Genomic DNA, 19,195 nt, shown 5'->3' with positions numbered 1-19,195 from the left:
TAGCTTTTCCCCGTCTGTGTTATAATGGCGCGCAAAGAATCTTGGGATATATACCATTCCGACGATGGACAGTGGATCCAGCGTTGTCGGTTGAGGCTAGGCTACATACGAGGAGGATTCACGTTACTCTATTTCGGAATGAGACCTAGCCAATAGCCATCGACTCCTTCCGTAAAAGCTTCGACAGCTTGTTTGGCTGGTAAGTAAGGTTAAAGTCCACTGCGTGTGTGGGTGAGTGAGCCAGTCATAGTACAGATTAGAATTTCCATTCGCGTTAAAACGGTGGGTAAAACTGAAGATGTACTTCGACTAATATTATGTGCGTGCGTGTTTAGCCTAAAAAAACGACTAGACAGAAAGTTTTTCATCTACTTATAGTTTTCGTTATCTTAAATTCAGGTCAATTCAGCGTAAACTGCCACAAATGGAATAAAAGTCTCTTGTCCAGGAATTCATTTTGGGCCAAATATGTGATGTGAAGCCAGTCATGCGTTGGAATTTAATTGCAGTGTGTGTTGGGGACGTCATCTACTGCTGCCACTATGGATGGGGAGCCCCTCTCAGTCCTGTGTACTCCTGCTTTGGTGGTCGATGTGGACAAAGTGAAGAAAAATGCCAAGAGGATGATTGAACTGTGTGAGAAGCTTGGAGTTCAGCTTCGCCCTCACATGAAGACCCACAAAACTCTGTACGAGCACACACACAATTCTAGACACTCTTCTCTTATAAAAAAGGAAAAGCCCAGAATGTTCGCTAAACTTTTTTTTTAAATAGGCAAACGTGATAATTAATTCATTTGCTGAAAGTGAGCAAATGAAACAAAATATTTGTAAAATAAAATAAATGGCCTGAAACAAAGCGTGCTACACGCGACTTAATGTTTAGTTGCACAATCTTTTGAGGCATTTACTGCCATCGAACTAAACTTGCAAAATGTGTTCGAGAGTCAGAAAGCCTGAGCTCAGCCACGAGTTTATGGGTTAAGAAAAACAAGACATTTGACTATTTTGTAGAGTCTTGAACAAAATCATATTGAATAGATGACAAACTATTTTGTAGAGTCTTGAACAAAATCATATTGAATAGATGACAAACGAGCTGATCATGTACCAACGACTTTGTTTGTCTAATGGTGTGCTAGCCTAATTCTCAGTCACATACAGTAGAATATAGGATGCTGACTAGTGTGTGTGTTTTTGCTACCACCTAGTGAGTGTGCTGACATAATGACAGCGGGTTCACGACGGTGCATTGTGGTCTCCACACTGGCAGAGGCCTATTTTTACGCCGACCATGGATTTGATGACATCCTCTATGCTTATTCTCTTCCTTTTGATAAGGTTCGTACCCCTCTCTCTTTGAGCCATCTCCATTTTATATATTCTATTTCATATCACATTGTATGCAGATTTTTGCAATTTGTATTTTGTCCATATTTAAAATGTTATTTTTGCCATGCATTTGTTAAGGACTTGTGTGGTCCTTTGTGGCCCTTCAGTAGCCCTGATTAAAAAAAAAAAAAAACGTTGGCCCCCTTCCTTCATTATTTAAGTTGCCCATTCCTGATCTATTACAAACAGCTAAACATTAGTTTTATGGGAAAGTGATGCTGAATGTATGAATTATATGCTGAAATTGTATATGAATATATATGTACTCTTAACAGGGTCATTCAAAACTAATTGTAATCTTTTTAAAGGGGGAGTCAACCTTCAACATTTCTTCACAATAATGTTATATGTGACCTCACTAAACATGACATTCTGATTAATGTTACATTTGTGAAATATGAGTTATGCAGCAAAATCCAATCGTTTTTATCCATCTCAAGGGGCGGCCATTTTGCCACTTGCTGTCGACTGAAGATGACACAGTTGCTCAGGACTCAGGCAACGACCAATCGCTGCTCACCTGTTTTCTGAAGCTGAGCTGTGATTGGTTGTTTCCACAGTCCTGAACAACAGTGATGTCATCTTCAGTCGACAGCAAGTGGCAAATGGCCATTTGATGATATTGATCAAAACTGCTGGACTTTGCTGCTTTACTCATATTCCACTCACGCAATATTAACCAGAATACCCTATTTAGACTAGTGGGGCTGTATAGACATTTTATTGTCAATAATTTTTTTGGGGGGGGGTTGACTTCCTCTTTAAATCAGATCTGGGATTGTATATTATTGGGATTGTAAATAATTTGGACATAAAGTCCTAATTACTAATTTAAGTGTACATACAAATGAACAGTTGATTTGTGCGAATTAAATATGTTTAGACACCATCCACCAGCATGTTTTATAACAGATTTTTTTTTTTCTGTATAATCAGATAATCACACACCAATTCTGCTTGTCTTTTGCTAGGTGGAGCGTTGTGCCATCTTGTCAGAGAGACTGGAACTCTTTCAAGTTTTACTCGACCATCCTGATGCTCTGGAGCAGCTCAAAAAGCGACCGCTGAGAGACGGGCGACCATGGCACGTCTGGATGAAACTCGACTGTGGCAACGGGAGAGGTGAGGAGGCAAAAATGACAGGATGGCGCGCCACAGTACTGCATCTTTTACTCATTCTTCCGCTGTAGCTGGCATCCTGCATTCGGAACCCGAGGCGCACAGACTGGCGCTGGCCATTGCTGAGACGGCAGGTGTGCAGTTAACAGGAGTGTACACTCACTGTGGGAACACCTACAACTGCAGAGGAGTCCGGGAAATTCAGGCTGTCGCAAAGGAAACTACCCGCTTTACTCTGCAGTTCATGGAAAAGTGAATGAAGAACACCATTTATGGATTTAGGGCTATTCTCAATTCACTTAAACATTTTTTGAGGGAGAGTCTACAAATCAACTATATGAAATGTATTTGATAATATGTATGAAACAAGTATTTCTTTTCTGTCAGGTTAAAGGCTGTTGGCATCAGCTGCAAGTCCAGCATTGGCTCCACACCCTCCTGTAGTCACCCAGTCCAAGACATGGCAAAGCTTAGCGAGGTGCATCCAGGAAATTTTGTCTTCTATGGTATGTTCGTTTACAATAAATGTTGCACCTGCAGTATGTGTAAATGTCATTGCTCAATTACTTTTAGATGTGCAGCAGTCTCTCATTGGCTCATGTGGTGTGGAAGATGTGGCTGTGCGGGTTTTGACAAGGGTCATAGGTCACTGTCCTCACAGGAACCAGATGCTGATTGACTGCGGTTGGACAGGGTTAAGGTACGTTCTGAATCCTGGTCCACATTAATACACAAGAAATTTTAGTCTAATGGCAAGCAAGTAAAGTTATTAATAGGGATGCACCGAAATGAATTTTTTTGTCCGATACAAAAAAATGAGAAATACTTGACCGAAACGCCGAAAAAATAATTCTGCCAATTTTTTATTATCATTGCATTAATTATAATTAATTAAACTTATAATATTATTATAAAACATTTAGGTCTATTTAGCACGGGCAATTTAACAAAGCACAATATAAATTGAAATGCGTCCACACCACAGACATCAGAGACATGTTGGCGACTAGTACATTAAACAGCAAACGCGGGGTGAGCAACTGAGCATTTTCTGGCGGTGAAATTGCACATTATAGTCAATGTACAGTACTTCGGTGCGGTGCAGATGGCGCATTCACATATTCACTAACGTTTAAAAATTAAAAAAAATCTTCGCACCAGCCAATCGGCTTTGGGAACGGACTGCAAAGTCCCACACGCCGTCCTGTACAGATCTGTAGTCAACCGGAGAGATAGTGGTAAGTGTTTACTTGTTTAAAACTGATGATAGCAATAGTGCTAACATTAACTAAGGTATTTAGCACGGCCAGGGCTCCAGGTGGCGGAGTGGAACGGTCACTCACCTACGATGCAGGTTGGCGTGGGTTTGCTTCCCTGCCTGGGAGACCATGTTTGTATGTGTGCATGTTTGTGTGAGTGAGTGCAAAAAAATAAAAACTTTTTTTTTTAGCACGGCCACCAGAATGCAAGTGAAAAAGTGGAAGCGCTCGAGGGGCTCTCATCAAAGAAAAAAAGGTAGGCGCTGCAGGAGAAAGAGTGGCTCGCCTGGAGTGCAGTACTCAGCAGCGCTCTTTTTTTCAACATAGTTTACCAAGCGACCCTCTCCTTCTTTGGTGTGCACAATAAAGCTGCTGGTACTCAAACGCCAGCGAGCAGCAAGGCGGACACTCAATCCCGTGTTTGGTGTTTAATTCAGACACTTACTTGCAGCGTTTTTTTTGTTTGTTTTTTACTTGCGTCACCACAACATCCTCTTTCGGCCATATTCTTTCGGCTTGAATTTTATTTCGGCCGATTGCCGAAAATGCATATTTTTGCCATTTTCGAAAATTTGCGGTGGCCGAATATTGGGTGCATCACTACTATTCAAGTATAGATTTACTTCTCTGCTTTTTTTTGTTTGTTTGTTTGAATCCTTATTACTGCCCATCACTCAAGTTTGGATGGGGCTGGGAAACTTCCAACAGGATACGCTGTGATCGAAGGGCATCCAAACCTCAAGTAATTACATGTATAATGAATAAATGTCTCGTTTACCAAATGAAAACTTGAATGTAAATAATGATTTTTCTTTCTTTCATGCAGACTACTGTCCATGACCCAGGAACATGGAAGAGTTGAGCCTACCTCGGGGAAATTGGATTACAGCGTGTACCCTCTGGGCTCTCTCCTCACACTGATTCCATACCATGTTAGTCGTGTGAAACTCTGTTTTGTTTCTTTGTCAGTTTTCATCTTGAGTGACTCTCTTTGTTTTTGCAGGCATGTGCAACAGCAGTGATGCATCCTGTGTATCATGTGCACTCAGAGGGCATTCTTGTGGGCAAGTGGACACCAACGCGTGGATGGTGAATAGATGTAAATAAAACTCCTGGAATAGTTTTATCAATAAGCAAACACACTTGTTAGTAGATGATGTCGTTTTTGTTTACTAACCAACTAATTATGGGATAGAATATGTGAACATTAATCAACATGGCTTTTGAAAATGAATTTTCTGTCAATATCTTCATGAGTATTTTTATGTAAATATTAGCAGTATGTAAAATGTTATTACAGGCACACTTTCTATCACAGTGTTTAAACATTTAATCATAAGCTTCAGGTATCGATTCTATTGGATATATATGAGTATTTAACAACACGCTGTGTGTCGTGATGTTTTCAATGCACCGTCAACTTATATATAGCTCACGTTTGGTTAAAGTCTTATTGATGTTTAGTGGCATCTTCAACTTGGGAAGAGTTCATACAGTGCGCATACCAGTGGTGGGCAGTGTCACACTTACACACTAATATACAAGAGAATTTTTTTTCCTGCTGTCTTTTTACTTTTATTCCCTACATTCATTTCAACATCTTACTTGGTTGCCAACAACATGACAATGATGTAATTAGAGATCAATAAAGTCAACACAGTGAATGATTTACATATTCAGGATTTAAGAGCATTAACAGCAATGACTTGACAAGAGGCAAGATATTCCCCACCCATGGCCAGGACTTTCTGGATCTTGTCGGCTTCAAGAATTATTTGGGGTAAAAATGTTGCCGTGCGTCTGCCTAAAATGCAGCAACTTTTGGTGCAAAAAAATTATCCCAGTAATCTGAAAAAAATTATACAGTTGTTATCATTAGCTAATTTAACATTGTGTTTATTTGTTTAGTTCTGCACTTGAGTGATGATTATTCTGTCAGAATCCAATTTTTAGCAAAATTGAGTTGAAATATGTTTTTTCTTAATACAGTACAAGCATTAAAAAGTCGTTAAATTTAGCATTTTGTGTGAATAGACGTTGCTCTTCTCCTCTGTACCAAGTTATCAAAACAATTGTATATAATTGAGAGTAAAAGTTCATGTTTACTTTTTAATTTTGCATAACTACGTTTCATGGTTTGTACTTCTTCTTTTTTTTTTATTAACCCCAAATACCTGTTTTTCTACTGAAGTTAATACCGATTGGTTAGTGCTTGTACAATTTTAAAGCAAGTCAAGTACCATCATAATGACTTGCTCAAGTTCTCGTCAAATATGAGGCATAGAATTTTACTCATTAAAAAAATGTGTTTATTATTGTAAGCCTTTGAAACATTATCTAGTGTGTTCCTAAATTTTGGACACGGGTAGTTTCAGCAAGGAAGCCACTTCCTTCTCCCCAGCCACTTCATCCAGCTCCTCCAAAGGGATCCCAAGGCACTCCCAGGCCAGCCGAGACACATGGTCACTCCATTGTGTTCTGGGTCGTCTCCAGGGCCTCCCCCCGGTGGGACATGCCGGAACACCTCACCAGCGGGGCTTCCAGGAGGCATTCGTACGAGATGTCCGAGCCACCTCAACTGGCTCCTTTTAACATGGAGGAGCAGCGGCTCTACTCTGAGCCCCTCACGGATTTAAATTAAATTTGCTTTTAATTTGTGATTGTTTTGTGTACCACTGGATAAGTTCTTGTAGCCTACCACTAATCACACTTTGAGAACCACCGGGTTATAAATATGTCATGTCACTATTTTGTCGTTAAAATGAACTTTCAAAAATAGAAACGCTTTATTGTCTGGGTGATTAAGATTATATTTAGTTTTTCTTTGCCTGGAGTTTTACGTTCGCAAGCTTGAAATTGGGGTTTTACGATGCGAATGCAGCACACCGAGGTGCATTCTGGGGTATGTGGTTTTAATAACTTGTAGATTCTCATTGGTCAAAATGGGAACTTTGACCTGTCACGTGGTTTAAAACTTCATCGTGATGGCGCGGAAAGTTGTCATGCCACACCGTTAACGTGCGTTTTCCTACATTGTTGACATTTTCTGCGCGTTTTAATTAATTCATAGCGGCAGGTTCTATCGTCATTGAGCTACTCCTGCCGAAGACGTCTATCAACTGTCGCTCGTTTATGCCAATCGAGTGCACGTCTGCATGTGTTGTGTTATAACGTGATCGAATTATTGCTGTTAAATTCTATTCCTGGAGTCATGAGTGTGTTGGAGGTGAAGTTCATCGGGGATGGAGATGTCCTGGAGCACATCGTGGACAAGCAGGAGGGTATGTGTGAGCTCTTGTTATTCAAAGGTCGATTTAGTTTGTTCCCGTCGTTGTGATCGAGTGACGTGTTGACATTTTAAAGATGTGCAAAGCAGTTCTGGCGCTATCCAAAAGATGGTGACGTTCAAGAGCCCGATGGGACGGAGAGCCAGAGGCGATCCAGAAGTGAAGGGGGGAGATGAAAATTGCCTCCTTGATGAGCGGAACTACGTTCAAGCTCTTTATGCAGAAAATGCAGAAGGTAAGGGGAGATGGCACTTAGTGGCAATATTGAACAGTGAATAATATTTTTTTCCATCCATCTATTAATTTTTTCTTACACCACTTAGCTGGGTTTAGTGTTACTGGAGCTAAAGTTCATGCCATCTGACTTTGGGTGAGAGGCAGGTTACACCTATTTCACGCCTATGCACAATTTAGAGTTTTCAACATGACTTAACACTGAAATTCGAACCATAAACCGTGAGGCAGACATGCTAACTATTAGTTTAGCTTGCTGCACTTGTATACACCATTAGCAGTTAAAGTGTGTGCGTGCGTGTGTGTGTACAGAGACTATGGAAATGAAAGATTTGTATAATCCAGATTGAGTTTGGAGCCATGACTCGACTGAGTTTCTTTAGCACCGTTTACTTAAAATGTGTGGGTTTTTTTGTTTAAGATGACGAGGATATGTCCAGAGTTGCAGGATCGTCTATTTTCACTTTTCAGAAAACCAAGCGGGGCCGCAGCATGACCCAGACTGGTGAGTCCATTAATGGTCCTTGATCGCAGTTATGCTTGAATTTTTTTTTATAAAGTGACACACAAGTCTTATTTGTGTTGCATAGGAAGTCTAGTTTGCAAATATTTTGATGCCGATGCATCCCCTCTGTATCGTAAGTGATCCATCACAACAGCTGTTTGTCCAGTTAAGCCTGCACATTTAGATTACATTTTAAAAAGTACCATCTTGGCATTGGAAGTGTGTTTGAGCGAAGTCTACCATGTAGTGGTGAACACTGTTATTACATCTTAAAACTGATCAGATGCAGTAAACGTTTGTCAAATGTTAATGAAGGACGACTCTGAGTGTGGGTGCATGTAATTATGCTCACTCCATCATCCCAAACGGGGCCATTGTCAAATGTTAAAACCTATTAACATTAACTTAAATAACGTATATATTTCTAAAATATTTTATGCATATGGGGTTTGTTATACATAGCAAATGAGCTGGCACAAACTCTCGGGAAAAGCGTGAGCTTCAGCACAACTCCCAGCATCGAACCCTCCACTCCCACTCGGGCAGGCCGCAGTAAGTCCAGCATCTCCTCGACATGCGAGTCATTATTCTGGTTTTCCACATGTCCTTGAATGCAATCTATCTCTGCGCAGACCGCAAAGGTGAAAACCAAACACCGCAGAGGGTGAGTCTTATATTATTATTTCCTCTGTATTTCATACACTGCTCACAAGTTGTACCATTGTATCACTTGCTTCTTTTCTGACAGCGCAAAAGGGTGCAATTTGTCTCCACAACACCCCACAGGCTGAGAAAGAGAATGTCAAGTAAGTGTTATACTTGATACAGCAGGATAGTGACTTACGAGTGCCCCATCTAGGTCACATTTATTTTATATATATATATTTTTTGTTATTTTGATTTTCTTTCTTTCCTTTTTCCTTTTTTTTTAATGAACGATGATCTCAATTGGGGCCCAGCCAATTAATCTTTTAAAATCTGCAAATAACAGCGTTTTGTTTTTTACATAACAACATAAGACTTTAGATAATGACGTTCAAACATCACCCCCCCCCCCCCAAAAAAAATTGCTAAAATCATCAACCGATGTCAGAGGAGAGATTCAGGCATCTTGCCCATGCCTCAATCACTGCTCTGTTTTAAGCTAACTTTAAACTAGAGCAAGTGTTAGCCAACATGGTAGTTTGGGGCATCTTGTCTCAGTCAATTCGGGGTTTGTTGTCACATATGCAAAGAATTGGCCAATGAAAAATGCACCTCTGACAACTCTGTTTACGTAAGCCAGAATTGTTCTTCAGATGATAAGTCTGAAGAGTGAGTAAATTAGTTCTACAGGTTTTGTTTCATTGTTCAAAAATTTATTTTCCAGTTGTTGGAACGACAGTATAACCACAGGTTCAAGTTTCTCGATGAACCATCCGTCAGTTTAATCTCAAATTTCCAGTTTAAAGGAAGAAAACAGGCGTTTGAGGCTGAGAGCTATGACCTATATGCCAGCAGTTCCTAAGGATTTAAATCGATTTCATAATATTTTATATTAAAGTTTGCTCAGGGACTATGGTAAATTTTCAAGATCAATGATAAACAATACCTCTGGCTGTAAAAAGCAAATAAAAACAAGAGCACGGATAATGTTGTTCTTGTTTTATTAGTCGTATTAGTTGCAAAATCCAATGTGACATCTCACCCCATATGGTGTGACAACTTACCCATTGGTGGGGCAACATGTCACGTGTTCACTCCCTCTATTTAATGGCTTATAACTGCACTGACACAAAGTATAAAAATGACATGAATGCAAAAAAATATACCTCAGACTTTGGTCTTTCATCTGGTATACATTTTGTTTATATATGATGTATTGATTCCAAGAAATATATAAAAGTATAAAAAGTGATACAACTAGCCTCGGTCTCCCTACTGCGCAAGTGAAGTGAATACGTTTTTGTGTGGGGGGATGGCTGGAGCAGATTACCATAATGGCATTTCCATTAATTTCAGTGGGAAAAGTTGATTTCAGATAGAAATACAAAGGTCTGTTGCTTTGCGTGAACTAAAAATGTAACCTTGATGTCATGTTCAGCTCCGAGCCTGCGATCAGACAGCGACAGTGAGTTTTCACCCTCCGACTCTGGGGAAGAAGAGGATGAAGATGAAGTCATGGTGGACGAAGAGCAGAAAGTCAAGAAAGACAACGGCGGGAACAAGACCCCAAGAACGCCTCGTAGAGGTTTATCGGCAGCACTCTACAAGACCCCCGCCAAAAAGAGCAAGAGCATTCCTGAACCCGTCAACCAGCCCAGCATGGTTGAGGAATATTTTGAGGCCCACGGCAGCTCAAAAGTCTTAACGTCAGACCGCACACTTGACCGTTTACACACACCTAAATTAGATAGGGTACGTATATTAGATTTGCCATGCCCTCGATTCTGTGCAAATCGAGCAACTATTTGCTTGCCTTACAGGAGACACTTAACCAGCTTTTAGAAGGAAACCCTTCCTGCTACATTCGAGAGATCCAGCACCTCTACAACAAACACAAAAAGCACTTTAGCAAATGGATGTTGCAGTTACAGTAAGTGAGCATTGTATTTTATGGAGGACCAAAAATGCCAAAATAATAAATAAATACATTAATGCATAAATAAATAAACAAAGTGGGAGGGGGGGGGGGCGTATATAAAAATGTAATAAAAAAATGACATGCAAAAAATGAATAAATTAATTAAAGTTAACATAAATAAACAAATTAAAATGGACATTCAAAAAGTAAAAATAAACAAAAATAAATGTGGAGATAAATACAAAAATAAATATATAAATATAATATAATAAAAATCAATAAATAAAAACACTGCTCTCATATTTATTTCATGCTGTCAGTATGAAATGCGTCATGAAATGTTATTCAAATGAGGCGGCGTCTGCAGCATGAAATAAATATGAAAGCGGAGCATTTTTTTTTTGATTATGTAATTCTATTTATATATATTTATTTTTGTATTACATTTCCACATTTATTTTTATTTTTGAATCTCTTGTTTATTTGTACTTTTATTTATTTTATATTAAAATCCGTATTTATTTTCACTTAAAAAAAATATATATATTTTGACATTTTTAGTTCTCCATAGTTTTTTCTGTGGTACTTGCATTTTGAACTGAATAAAATGAGTGCTTGTCTAAAGGTTGGGATTCAGTGTGCTGCTCTACGGTTTGGGCAGCAAGAAAGATCTGCTGGAGGAATTTCGTTTTTCTCACTTGTCTCAAGAGATTCACCTCGTGATTAATGGCTTCTTCCCTTCAATCACGCTGAAATCTGTGAGTATACACGACGAAAAAAATCAGCAGGAAACTGAGAATCAAAATCTAAATAAGCAACATACGGGTACCATTCTGTGTTTGTAGATCTTGAACACTTTGACATGTGAGGTTCTTGAGCACCAGGGGAGTTTCCGAACACCGTCTGACCAGATCCAGTTCATCTCACAAACTCTTAAAGACAGTGAGTACATTTGTCTTCTCTACTTTCATTTCATTGAAATGTTTGCAGTGTTTGTTGGGAGTTTAAAGTGCATCCTTGACACAGGCCCAGAGCTTCATATTTACGTGTTGATCAATAATATTGACGGGCCAATGTTGCGAGGAGAAAAGACCCAGAGTGCCCTGGGGCAGCTGGCATCCCTGCCCAACATTCACTTTGTGGCTACTATTGACCACATCAACGCTCCTCTTGGTTAGTTTTGAGCATTTGAGCTATTCATTTTTTTAACACGCTATCCAGTTTACCAGTTTTCTATATATTCTCAGTGTGGGACCAGTTTAAGCAGAGTCAGTTTAACTGGTTGTGGTGGGAGTGTGTGACATTCAAGCACTACACCGAAGAGACGTCGTATGAAAACTCACTGCTGGTGCAGCAAACGGGTGCTCTGGCGCTGTCTTCCCTTACACACGTTCTCCGCAGCTTGACCCCAAATGCACGGTACCTTTCGTACCTCCATAATGTGTACAACTTGTTTGGAAGCTATTAACTCATTCACTGCCATTGACGGTTATTGAGGTCAAATATTCATTTGAACTATTTCTATTAGTTTAACATTTTTTCCACTTTTGTTAGCAAGAATATGAAAACCTAGAATTTTTTATTGTACATTTAGAACCGATTTAGTACAATAAAATGTGTGATTAATCGTGAGTTAACTCGTGAAGTCATGCAATTACGGTTAAAAATTGTAATCGCCTGACGCTCCTAATTTTTGATCATCATCATCAATCAGGTGATTAAATTTTTTAATAATAATTAATTATTGACTTCAAAAGTTAACTCACGATTAATCATAAATTTTATATCTGTTCTAAATGTACAATTAAAAATATATAGGTTTTCATACTCCTGTTAACAAAAGTGGAAAAAATGTTAAGCTAATATAAATAGTTCAAATGAATTTTTAACGTCAATGGCAGTGAATGAGTTAATGCTTACATTGTTTTTTACTTTTTCTTCTTCCTTTTTGCAGAGGAATTTTCAAACTGCTGGTGAAATTTCAGCTGGAAAACAAAGACAATCCTTCATACACAGGTACACGCACATTCAATGTTTTGGAAATTTCTTATTAAGATTTTTTTTGTTTGTGTTTTTTTCCCCTTTTTTTCTGTGCAGGATTGTCATTCCAAGATTTTTACCAGCGTTGTCGTGAATCATTCTTGGTGAATTCTGACCTCACGCTGAGGACTCAACTGACAGAGTTCAGAGACCACAAATTGATACGAACACGCAAGGTAAAGAAAGTCCTATGCTGTGAAAGCCCTGAAGTCCAACACATACCAATGACATCAAGTGAATGTAACTATTCCACGGTTTATTAATTGTCATAGTTACATCTTAAAATGTAAAAGGGGAAGTCAATCCTAAAATATTCTGTATATGAATTAAGAATTAAAATCCACCTGTTTTAATCCATCTCAGGGGGGCGGCCATTTTGCCGCTTGCTGTCGCGTGAAAATGACATCACAGTGCCTAAGGGCTCAGGTCGTTAACGACCAATCATGGCTCACTTGTTTTCTGAGTTTGGTCATGTGACATTCGCAAGCTGTGCCCTGATTGGTTGTTACCTGAGCACTGAGCAACTGTGATGTCATTTCCACTCGACAGCAAGTGGCACTGATTGATATAAAAAGGTGGATTTTGCTGCTTAATTCATATTTTACAATATTAAGGGGACGCATAGAACATATTGTAAAGATTTTTATTTTACGTTCTCTTTAACCTTCACATAAAGACACACTTTGACTTAGAAGGCTACACTCTTCTTTTATTAACTCATTCACTGCCATTGACGCCTATAGACGTCAAAATTTCATTTGTACTATTTCTATTAGTATAACATTGTTTTTCCACTTTTGTTAACAAAAGTATGAAAACTTAGAAAAACATTTTTATTGCTCATTTAGAACAGATAAAAAAAAATATTAATCGTGAGTTAACTTGTGAAGTAATGCGATTAATTACAATTAAAAATTGTAATCACCTGACGCCCCTAATTTTTAATAATCTTTTTTTTAATCGTGAGTTAACTAGTGAAGTCATGCGAGTGATTACAATTTAAAAAATCACCTGACACCCTTAATTTTTAATAATATTTTCTAATTTAAAAAAAAAAGATTTAAAATAAGGGGCGTCAGGTGATTAAAACTTCACTAGTTAACTCATGATTTTATATCTGTTCTAAATATACAATTGAAAAAAAAAAGTCTAGGTTTTTATACTCTTAACACAAGTGGGAAAAAATGTTAAACCAATAGAAATAGTTCAAATGAATTTTTGACGTCTATAGCCGTCAATGGTAGTGAATGAGTTAATAATGTAAACATACATATGTTGCACCGAGCAGCCAGAGGTTAGTCAAATTGTTGTTGCTATGCTACCACTATTTAGTTACAAGTTCCATCGTCATCATCACTTTACTTCTTTGCCATCAGTGCTACCATTTTGTGGTGAGATACGTATAATAAAATGTGCCATTTTGTGCAGTTCAGCGGCGGTTCTAGAGTAAGAGACTTATGGATGCTGAGCTCCCAGCAAAGGGAGAGACATTTAACTGTTTTCACACAATTTCATTGCCACAGATGTTTGACTTGAGTTATTTAAAAAATAAAATAAATAAAAAAGCATAACGTGTTTTAGTCATAGGCATCCAATCAGTTGGCTTGTCAGTAGCACCTTACAAACACACGACATACAAATAGCTTCTCCCATTCCAATTCAAACAGAAGATAGTGGTGCTCAAAAAAGAGCTAGAAACACCTATGGTGGGAGTTAATGGTTTAAATGCTGACAAGAGCTAAAGTCATGATTTTGCGTAGTCATATTCGTTGAAGAGGCAGAGCAATTCATGTTTACACTATTTAATCGTGCAGGGTGCAGATGGTGTGGAGTACCTGATGGTTGCCGTGAATGCAAGCACACTGTTGGACTACTTGGACAATGAAGAGGGTGACTGAGAAGATCACTTTGAATTGGACTGATTTTTCCACCTGGTTGCACTTTCTGTCACCTAACTCGCAGTATTGATTTAATTCAGTCCAATGACTTACTACTGGTTAAATTGACTTCCTGTATGCCCCATCCATACCTCGTCATTCATTGCTTTGACGTATGTATGATGTGTGCTGAAAGCAACATGAATAAAATCAACAAAGTGAATACATTGCAATGCATCTCTTTAATTACAGAAATAGATTTACCGTTTAATAAAACGTACATTATTTCGTTCTTGCAGGCATTCAAGATACGACTGAAGCCATCATTTGGTTAGTAGAGCACTGAGTGAGGATATTTGAAAGTGTAAACGCATGCAGTAGTGCAAATTTAGGAAGAACGGGAGTAGGCGTTATGACCCTGTTTGAAGTCACAAATGGTTAATTGTACGTAGTGAGGCTCATGACTCAATACATGCTGTCATTAGTTCAGTGTTGGATGTCAACAGATTTTGATTGTTGCGGATCTAGAAACGTTTCTAATGAGTCCAGTGTGGAAGTCCTGAGTCGGTTCTGCGTCTCCGTATGCACGATGTGGAGCTCCTCGTGATCCAAGTCCCTCAGAAGAAGCAGCACTGCATCAAGAGTGTGTGTCTACAATGACGTTTGGATTAATTGACAAGATAATAAAAGACACCTTTTGTTATTGGTGTCGCTAGAAAAGAAGAGGCTACCTTTTTCATAGATGATCTGGTTGATTGAGAATGAAGAGAGGGGAACTTGTCTCTGGACAGCGGCATCATCCGCAATTCTTTGACAGTACTGTACGCAAAAAGCAAGAGCGTTTTTTTTCTCCCTGGTTTATTTTTGTGTTAAGTGTTATATGACACCCTACGGGGCTTACTTGGTTTCCTCCGTATCGCGGCAGAGAGACGCATTCTCTTTCTCTGCATCAGTGAGTCCATTGGTGGAAAGCTGCTGCTGAGCCGTGTTTAATGGAGCACTGATCTCTTCGCCCTTCAAGCGCGCCAACGCGATCTCATCCTCTGTCACTACTGCACATGCAGACAACATGAACTTACACGTGAAAACAGTAATGTGCGATTTTATCAGTTTAAAGCGGCTTAACATTTTGGGGGATATACTGACCTTGGTTGTCCAGCTTCTGCAGCCCAGGTAGGCAGCGCAAGACGGTCAGCCGATACTGGCTGGAGTTCTCTCCGCAACAAGGGTTGTCAGCCAACCACAATACTCGGAGACGCATCATCGAGCGCAAATGCCAGAGCTCCGAGAGGGATGCAATCATGTTTCTTCTCAGGTAGAGTTCACACAGAAACAAGCATCCGGCCAGAGGTGCGAGGGATGAGATGCCGTTGACACTAGACAGGGACACCCATGATTCATTTGATATTATAAACTCATGTGATGTGTAATTTAAAAACGAGGATTTGTTGAGGCATGAAAATTGATGTAACCAACCTTAGTGTCAGCACTTCAATGTTTGGCATTTGAGATAGAATAGAAACCTGCGAGAAATGGCACAATTCCAGCTTTAGGGCAATGGTATCATTGAGTTTTGAAGCAGAAGGCCAAAGGAGTAAATCTGAGGCAGAATGAGGCGTTTGTACTCACATCAGACAGTTTACATCCCCTAAAGAATGAGGTATGTTTATTTTAGCAAACAAAGACAAACATCGGTGCTATCATGTTATGTCAAATTTGACAACTCACCAGCAGTTCAGTTTCCTCACGCTCCGCAAATCGGAGGCCTTTGCCTCGGTGAGAACCTGATTACGTGTTAGCTTCATCATAGACATATTTAGCCGCATATGTCGTGGGTGAAGAACACCTCCCATGAACACAAATAGTCTGTTTACAAGAAACGGACGCGTTGTAAGACAAACATTTTGTCAGCAGGAGGGACGCTAACCTCCTCAACCCCAGAATACGCATGCGCATATCTTCTTAGCGTCCTTAGTTACAGAATAACAACACATTTACGATATTTAAATCATTTGAAATATGGGGTAAAACAACTCAAATAAAACGCAACCATGTAAGCCTGTCATCAATTGCATTTCTTTGTTAAATAAATCTACGGTGTGTATTTTGCGTCATCTTAAAAAAAAACTCTCATTCCCACAATGCAGCATAATCAGCCTTCGTAAGTCGCGCCTGCGCGCTACGTGCTTCCTCTTTGGATCTACGCCTCGACTGAAACGATGGTGAGCGAAGTTTCCCTTTCAAAATCCACGTCAATCTAAAGTTTTCAGAAGTCAATATCACTTAGCATTATATCCGAAGGCTCCCCAACAATCTAAACCGTAATGTGCCATCCTAAGTTGTGTCACTCAAGCCCCCCGTTGGCAGATAAACGATGCTTTCATGTTCTGTATTACAAATGGCTGCCTCTATGCAAGACCTCTACAGTATCCGGCTACACTGCTAATGTAGCACGACGGTCCGCTCTAAAACCATGTACAGTACTAGTACAATGTTCGTGTATTTATGAAGTATACTTTTTGTATGTCTAAGCGCTGTTTGAAAATAAGGTTAGCGAATGTGTATTTGATGTAGTGTAATGTATTGTAGAAGTTGCCACTTCAGTATGTTTAACGTGGGCGTTAAACTGCAAATTTCGTGTTATTTATGAATGTGTTGTGCAATCCTCCTCAGGCCAAGCGCACCAAGAAGGTCGGGATTGTTGGTAAATATGGCACGCGTTATGGCGCATCGCTGAGGAAGATGGTGAAGAAAATTGAAATCTCCCAGCACTCAAAATACACCTGCTCATTCTGTGGGAAGGTAAGTTTGAGTATATGTGAGGTTTTATAAATGGCTTCATAATAGAAATGATGTACAGTTCCATGGCGGCTTGCATCACTACAGGGATGTAGTAGGACTGCCCTTAGTTGTATTATAATGTTTTTTTCCCCTTCTCCAATATGCTTCACGAAGACCAAGATGAAGAGGAGGGCCGTGGGTATCTGGCATTGCGGATCCTGCATGAAAACAGTGGCTGGAGGAGCCTGGACTTACAAGTAAGTTGATTTGTATCTAATGAAATGTCGCATTTTTCGCATCTCAGGAAGATGCCACTGTCATTGTCCTCTGATTTAATCAAACCGAAGCTGTCGTCCCAATACAAACATACTCAATCTAGTTGTCACAATTGATTCAGCACGTTATCAGACACAAATGGTTAAGTAAGAATATACAGAAATCAAGCTTTGATTTTATAAATTTTCCAGTATTTTGTTGAATTGATACCCTTTTTAATGCGATTTTGACAATTGTGAACAAGCAAAAATCCACCTAAGTTGTTGAATGATGGTTTAGTCAATGGTATGCTATGTTCACAATTGTGCATTTGATAAAAGGTGAACGCATCACTCTGTGTATCCTGAAATGAAAAATGGGCATAGTTGGCATTTATCAAGGTTTCATATTAAATATTAAAATCTAATCTGAAACTGACAATAACCGTCTTTTTGACATTAGAAGTAATCAAAGTTGTTCATATCTTAATTTTATTGTGAATGTGATGGACAGAAATGTTGTGACTCCAGAAGCTTAATGCATTGCCCCAAGTAAAAGTAAAACATTTGTTGTGGTTTTGTTTTTTCCCCACCCCACAGCACAACTTCGGCCGTCACAGTCAAGTCAGCGATCAGGAGGCTGAAGGAGTTGAAGGAGCAGTAAACTAGTGAGATGTTCACTAGAGGATTTGGGACTTTGTTTTCATAAACGAACCAACCTGGACTTGGCCTCAACATCCAACAATAAAGCTGTCTGGAGTGGAATTCTGTGTCAATGATTATCTTTTTCATTATCATCAATGACATCAAAATGTGCTTAGGTCAACGATGACTTGTCAGGCAAGCACCAATGAAGGCAAACATTAAGACCCGGTCCACATCTAAACTAGTTTCAGTGTATGCCTGCAGAAGCCTTTTTTGTTTTTTTTATAATTAAATCATCTCTATGGTTCGTCTACACCACAGGTGGCGGTCCTCGAGGGCCTTAGTCCTGCATGTGTTTCTCTACTCCAACACGCCTGATTCAATGATTAGGATCATTATCAGGCTCCTTCAGAGATTGCTGATGAGCTTAAATATGAATCAGCTGTGTTGAACATGGGGAAACCTCTAAAACATGCAGGACTCCAAGGGCCGGACTTTGACACCACTGGCCTACACACTAGGGGTGGGAATCTTTGAATGTCTCACGATTCGATTCTGATTTTTGGGTCTGCGATTCAATTCAGAATAAATTTTCGATTAAGAACGATTTTTGATTAAAAAAATTATTTGACAATGATTTTTGCTTCAATCTATAGATGTGCAAGGAATTGTAATAATCTACTCCAGTCTGACTTGCTAATGCTAACTAGTGCGCTACTTGTGGCACTTATATCACTCAAAAGAACGGCTGCAAAAAACTTTTATTGGAATAACTTGATTGTACTCTGATGTGGCTACAACTTAACAGTGTATCAGACCACGTGGAACCACACTGTCCCTAAGTGGCCAAATCGAGTAGAACATGAACCGCTCCCAATAAAGGCGCACACACAAAGGCAAGACAGTATAAAATAATTTAAATAAAATCGATTTTGGGACATTTAAAATCTATTCTAAATCGTATTAAATGAGAATCGCAATTCTTACTAGAATCCATTTTTTGGGCACACCCCTAATATATATATATATATATATACATACAGTATATATATATATATATATACATACAGTATATATATATATATATATATATATATACACACAGTATATATATATATATATACACACAGTATATATATATATATATATATATATATATATATACACACAGTATATATATATATATATATATATACACACAGTATATATATATATATATATATATATATATATATATATA

The 19,195-nt window shown here is 38.9% G+C and overlaps 4 protein-coding genes across 10 annotated transcripts; 3 read left to right on the top strand and 1 right to left on the bottom strand.

Moving 5' to 3' along the window:
- The first annotated feature begins 22 nt into the window (after positions 1-22).
- Positions 23-5,440, top strand: LOC147182046 (D-serine dehydratase). Of its 4 annotated transcripts, none has more exons than XR_015097422.1 (10): positions 24-199; positions 510-688; positions 1,211-1,340; positions 2,363-2,513; positions 2,582-2,762; positions 2,898-3,016; positions 3,084-3,210; positions 4,478-4,511; positions 4,596-4,701; positions 4,773-5,440. XR_015097422.1 is itself a non-coding variant. In XM_086098940.1 (10 exons), the coding sequence occupies exons 2-10, from the start codon at positions 543-545 to the stop codon at positions 4,860-4,862; spliced, it is 1,113 nt and encodes a 370-aa protein (XP_085955066.1). In that variant the 5' UTR covers positions 24-199; positions 510-542; the 3' UTR covers positions 4,863-5,440. The 4 variants fall into 4 exon arrangements, 3 of the variants coding, with proteins under 3 accessions (XP_085955084.1, XP_085955066.1, XP_085955075.1); XM_086098940.1 differs by having other exon boundaries at positions 4,449-4,511; XM_086098949.1 differs by having other exon boundaries at positions 197-282; positions 4,449-4,511.
- Positions 5,441-5,945: 505 nt separating this feature from the next.
- orc2 (origin recognition complex, subunit 2) lies at positions 5,946-14,508 on the top strand. Of its 4 annotated transcripts, none has more exons than XM_086098928.1 (15): positions 5,946-7,050; positions 7,146-7,291; positions 7,762-7,795; positions 8,258-8,347; positions 8,428-8,459; positions 8,544-8,601; positions 9,879-10,192; positions 10,261-10,370; positions 10,984-11,116; positions 11,204-11,300; positions 11,385-11,531; positions 11,606-11,777; positions 12,313-12,374; positions 12,456-12,574; positions 14,213-14,508. In XM_086098928.1, the coding sequence occupies exons 2-15, from the start codon at positions 7,229-7,231 to the stop codon at positions 14,294-14,296; spliced, it is 1,515 nt and encodes a 504-aa protein (XP_085955054.1). In that variant the 5' UTR covers positions 5,946-7,050; positions 7,146-7,228; the 3' UTR covers positions 14,297-14,508. The 4 variants fall into 4 exon arrangements, with proteins under 4 accessions (XP_085955054.1, XP_085955035.1, XP_085955044.1 ...); XM_086098909.1 differs by having other exon boundaries at positions 7,712-7,795; XM_086098918.1 differs by having other exon boundaries at positions 7,133-7,291.
- On the bottom strand, positions 14,499-16,409 carry cfap410 (cilia and flagella associated protein 410). The gene is made up of 7 exons (XM_086098972.1): positions 16,004-16,409; positions 15,905-15,923; positions 15,752-15,798; positions 15,422-15,651; positions 15,177-15,327; positions 15,007-15,094; positions 14,499-14,926 (listed from the first exon to the last, which is right to left on the bottom strand). Exons 1-7 carry the CDS (start codon positions 16,126-16,128, stop codon positions 14,762-14,764), a joined length of 825 nt encoding a protein of 274 aa, XP_085955098.1. The 5' UTR covers positions 16,129-16,409; the 3' UTR covers positions 14,499-14,761.
- A 12-nt stretch (positions 16,410-16,421) lies between these two features.
- rpl37a (ribosomal protein L37a) lies at positions 16,422-18,075 on the top strand. The gene is made up of 4 exons (XM_086098983.1): positions 16,422-16,497; positions 16,949-17,077; positions 17,231-17,313; positions 17,911-18,075. The coding sequence occupies exons 1-4, from the start codon at positions 16,495-16,497 to the stop codon at positions 17,972-17,974; spliced, it is 279 nt and encodes a 92-aa protein (XP_085955109.1). The 5' UTR covers positions 16,422-16,494; the 3' UTR covers positions 17,975-18,075.
- Positions 18,076-19,195: the final 1,120 nt, after the last annotated feature.

The sequence above is a fragment of the Leptonotus elevatus genome, chromosome 1 (assembly GCF_054856555.1).
Source record: "Leptonotus elevatus isolate MCC_2025b chromosome 1, RoL_Lele_1.0, whole genome shotgun sequence".
In the NCBI taxonomy this organism is placed as follows: Eukaryota; Metazoa; Chordata; class Actinopteri; order Syngnathiformes; family Syngnathidae; genus Leptonotus; species Leptonotus elevatus.
Note: the sequence above shows the minus strand (reverse complement) of the source record. Positions and strands in the feature narration are given on the sequence as shown.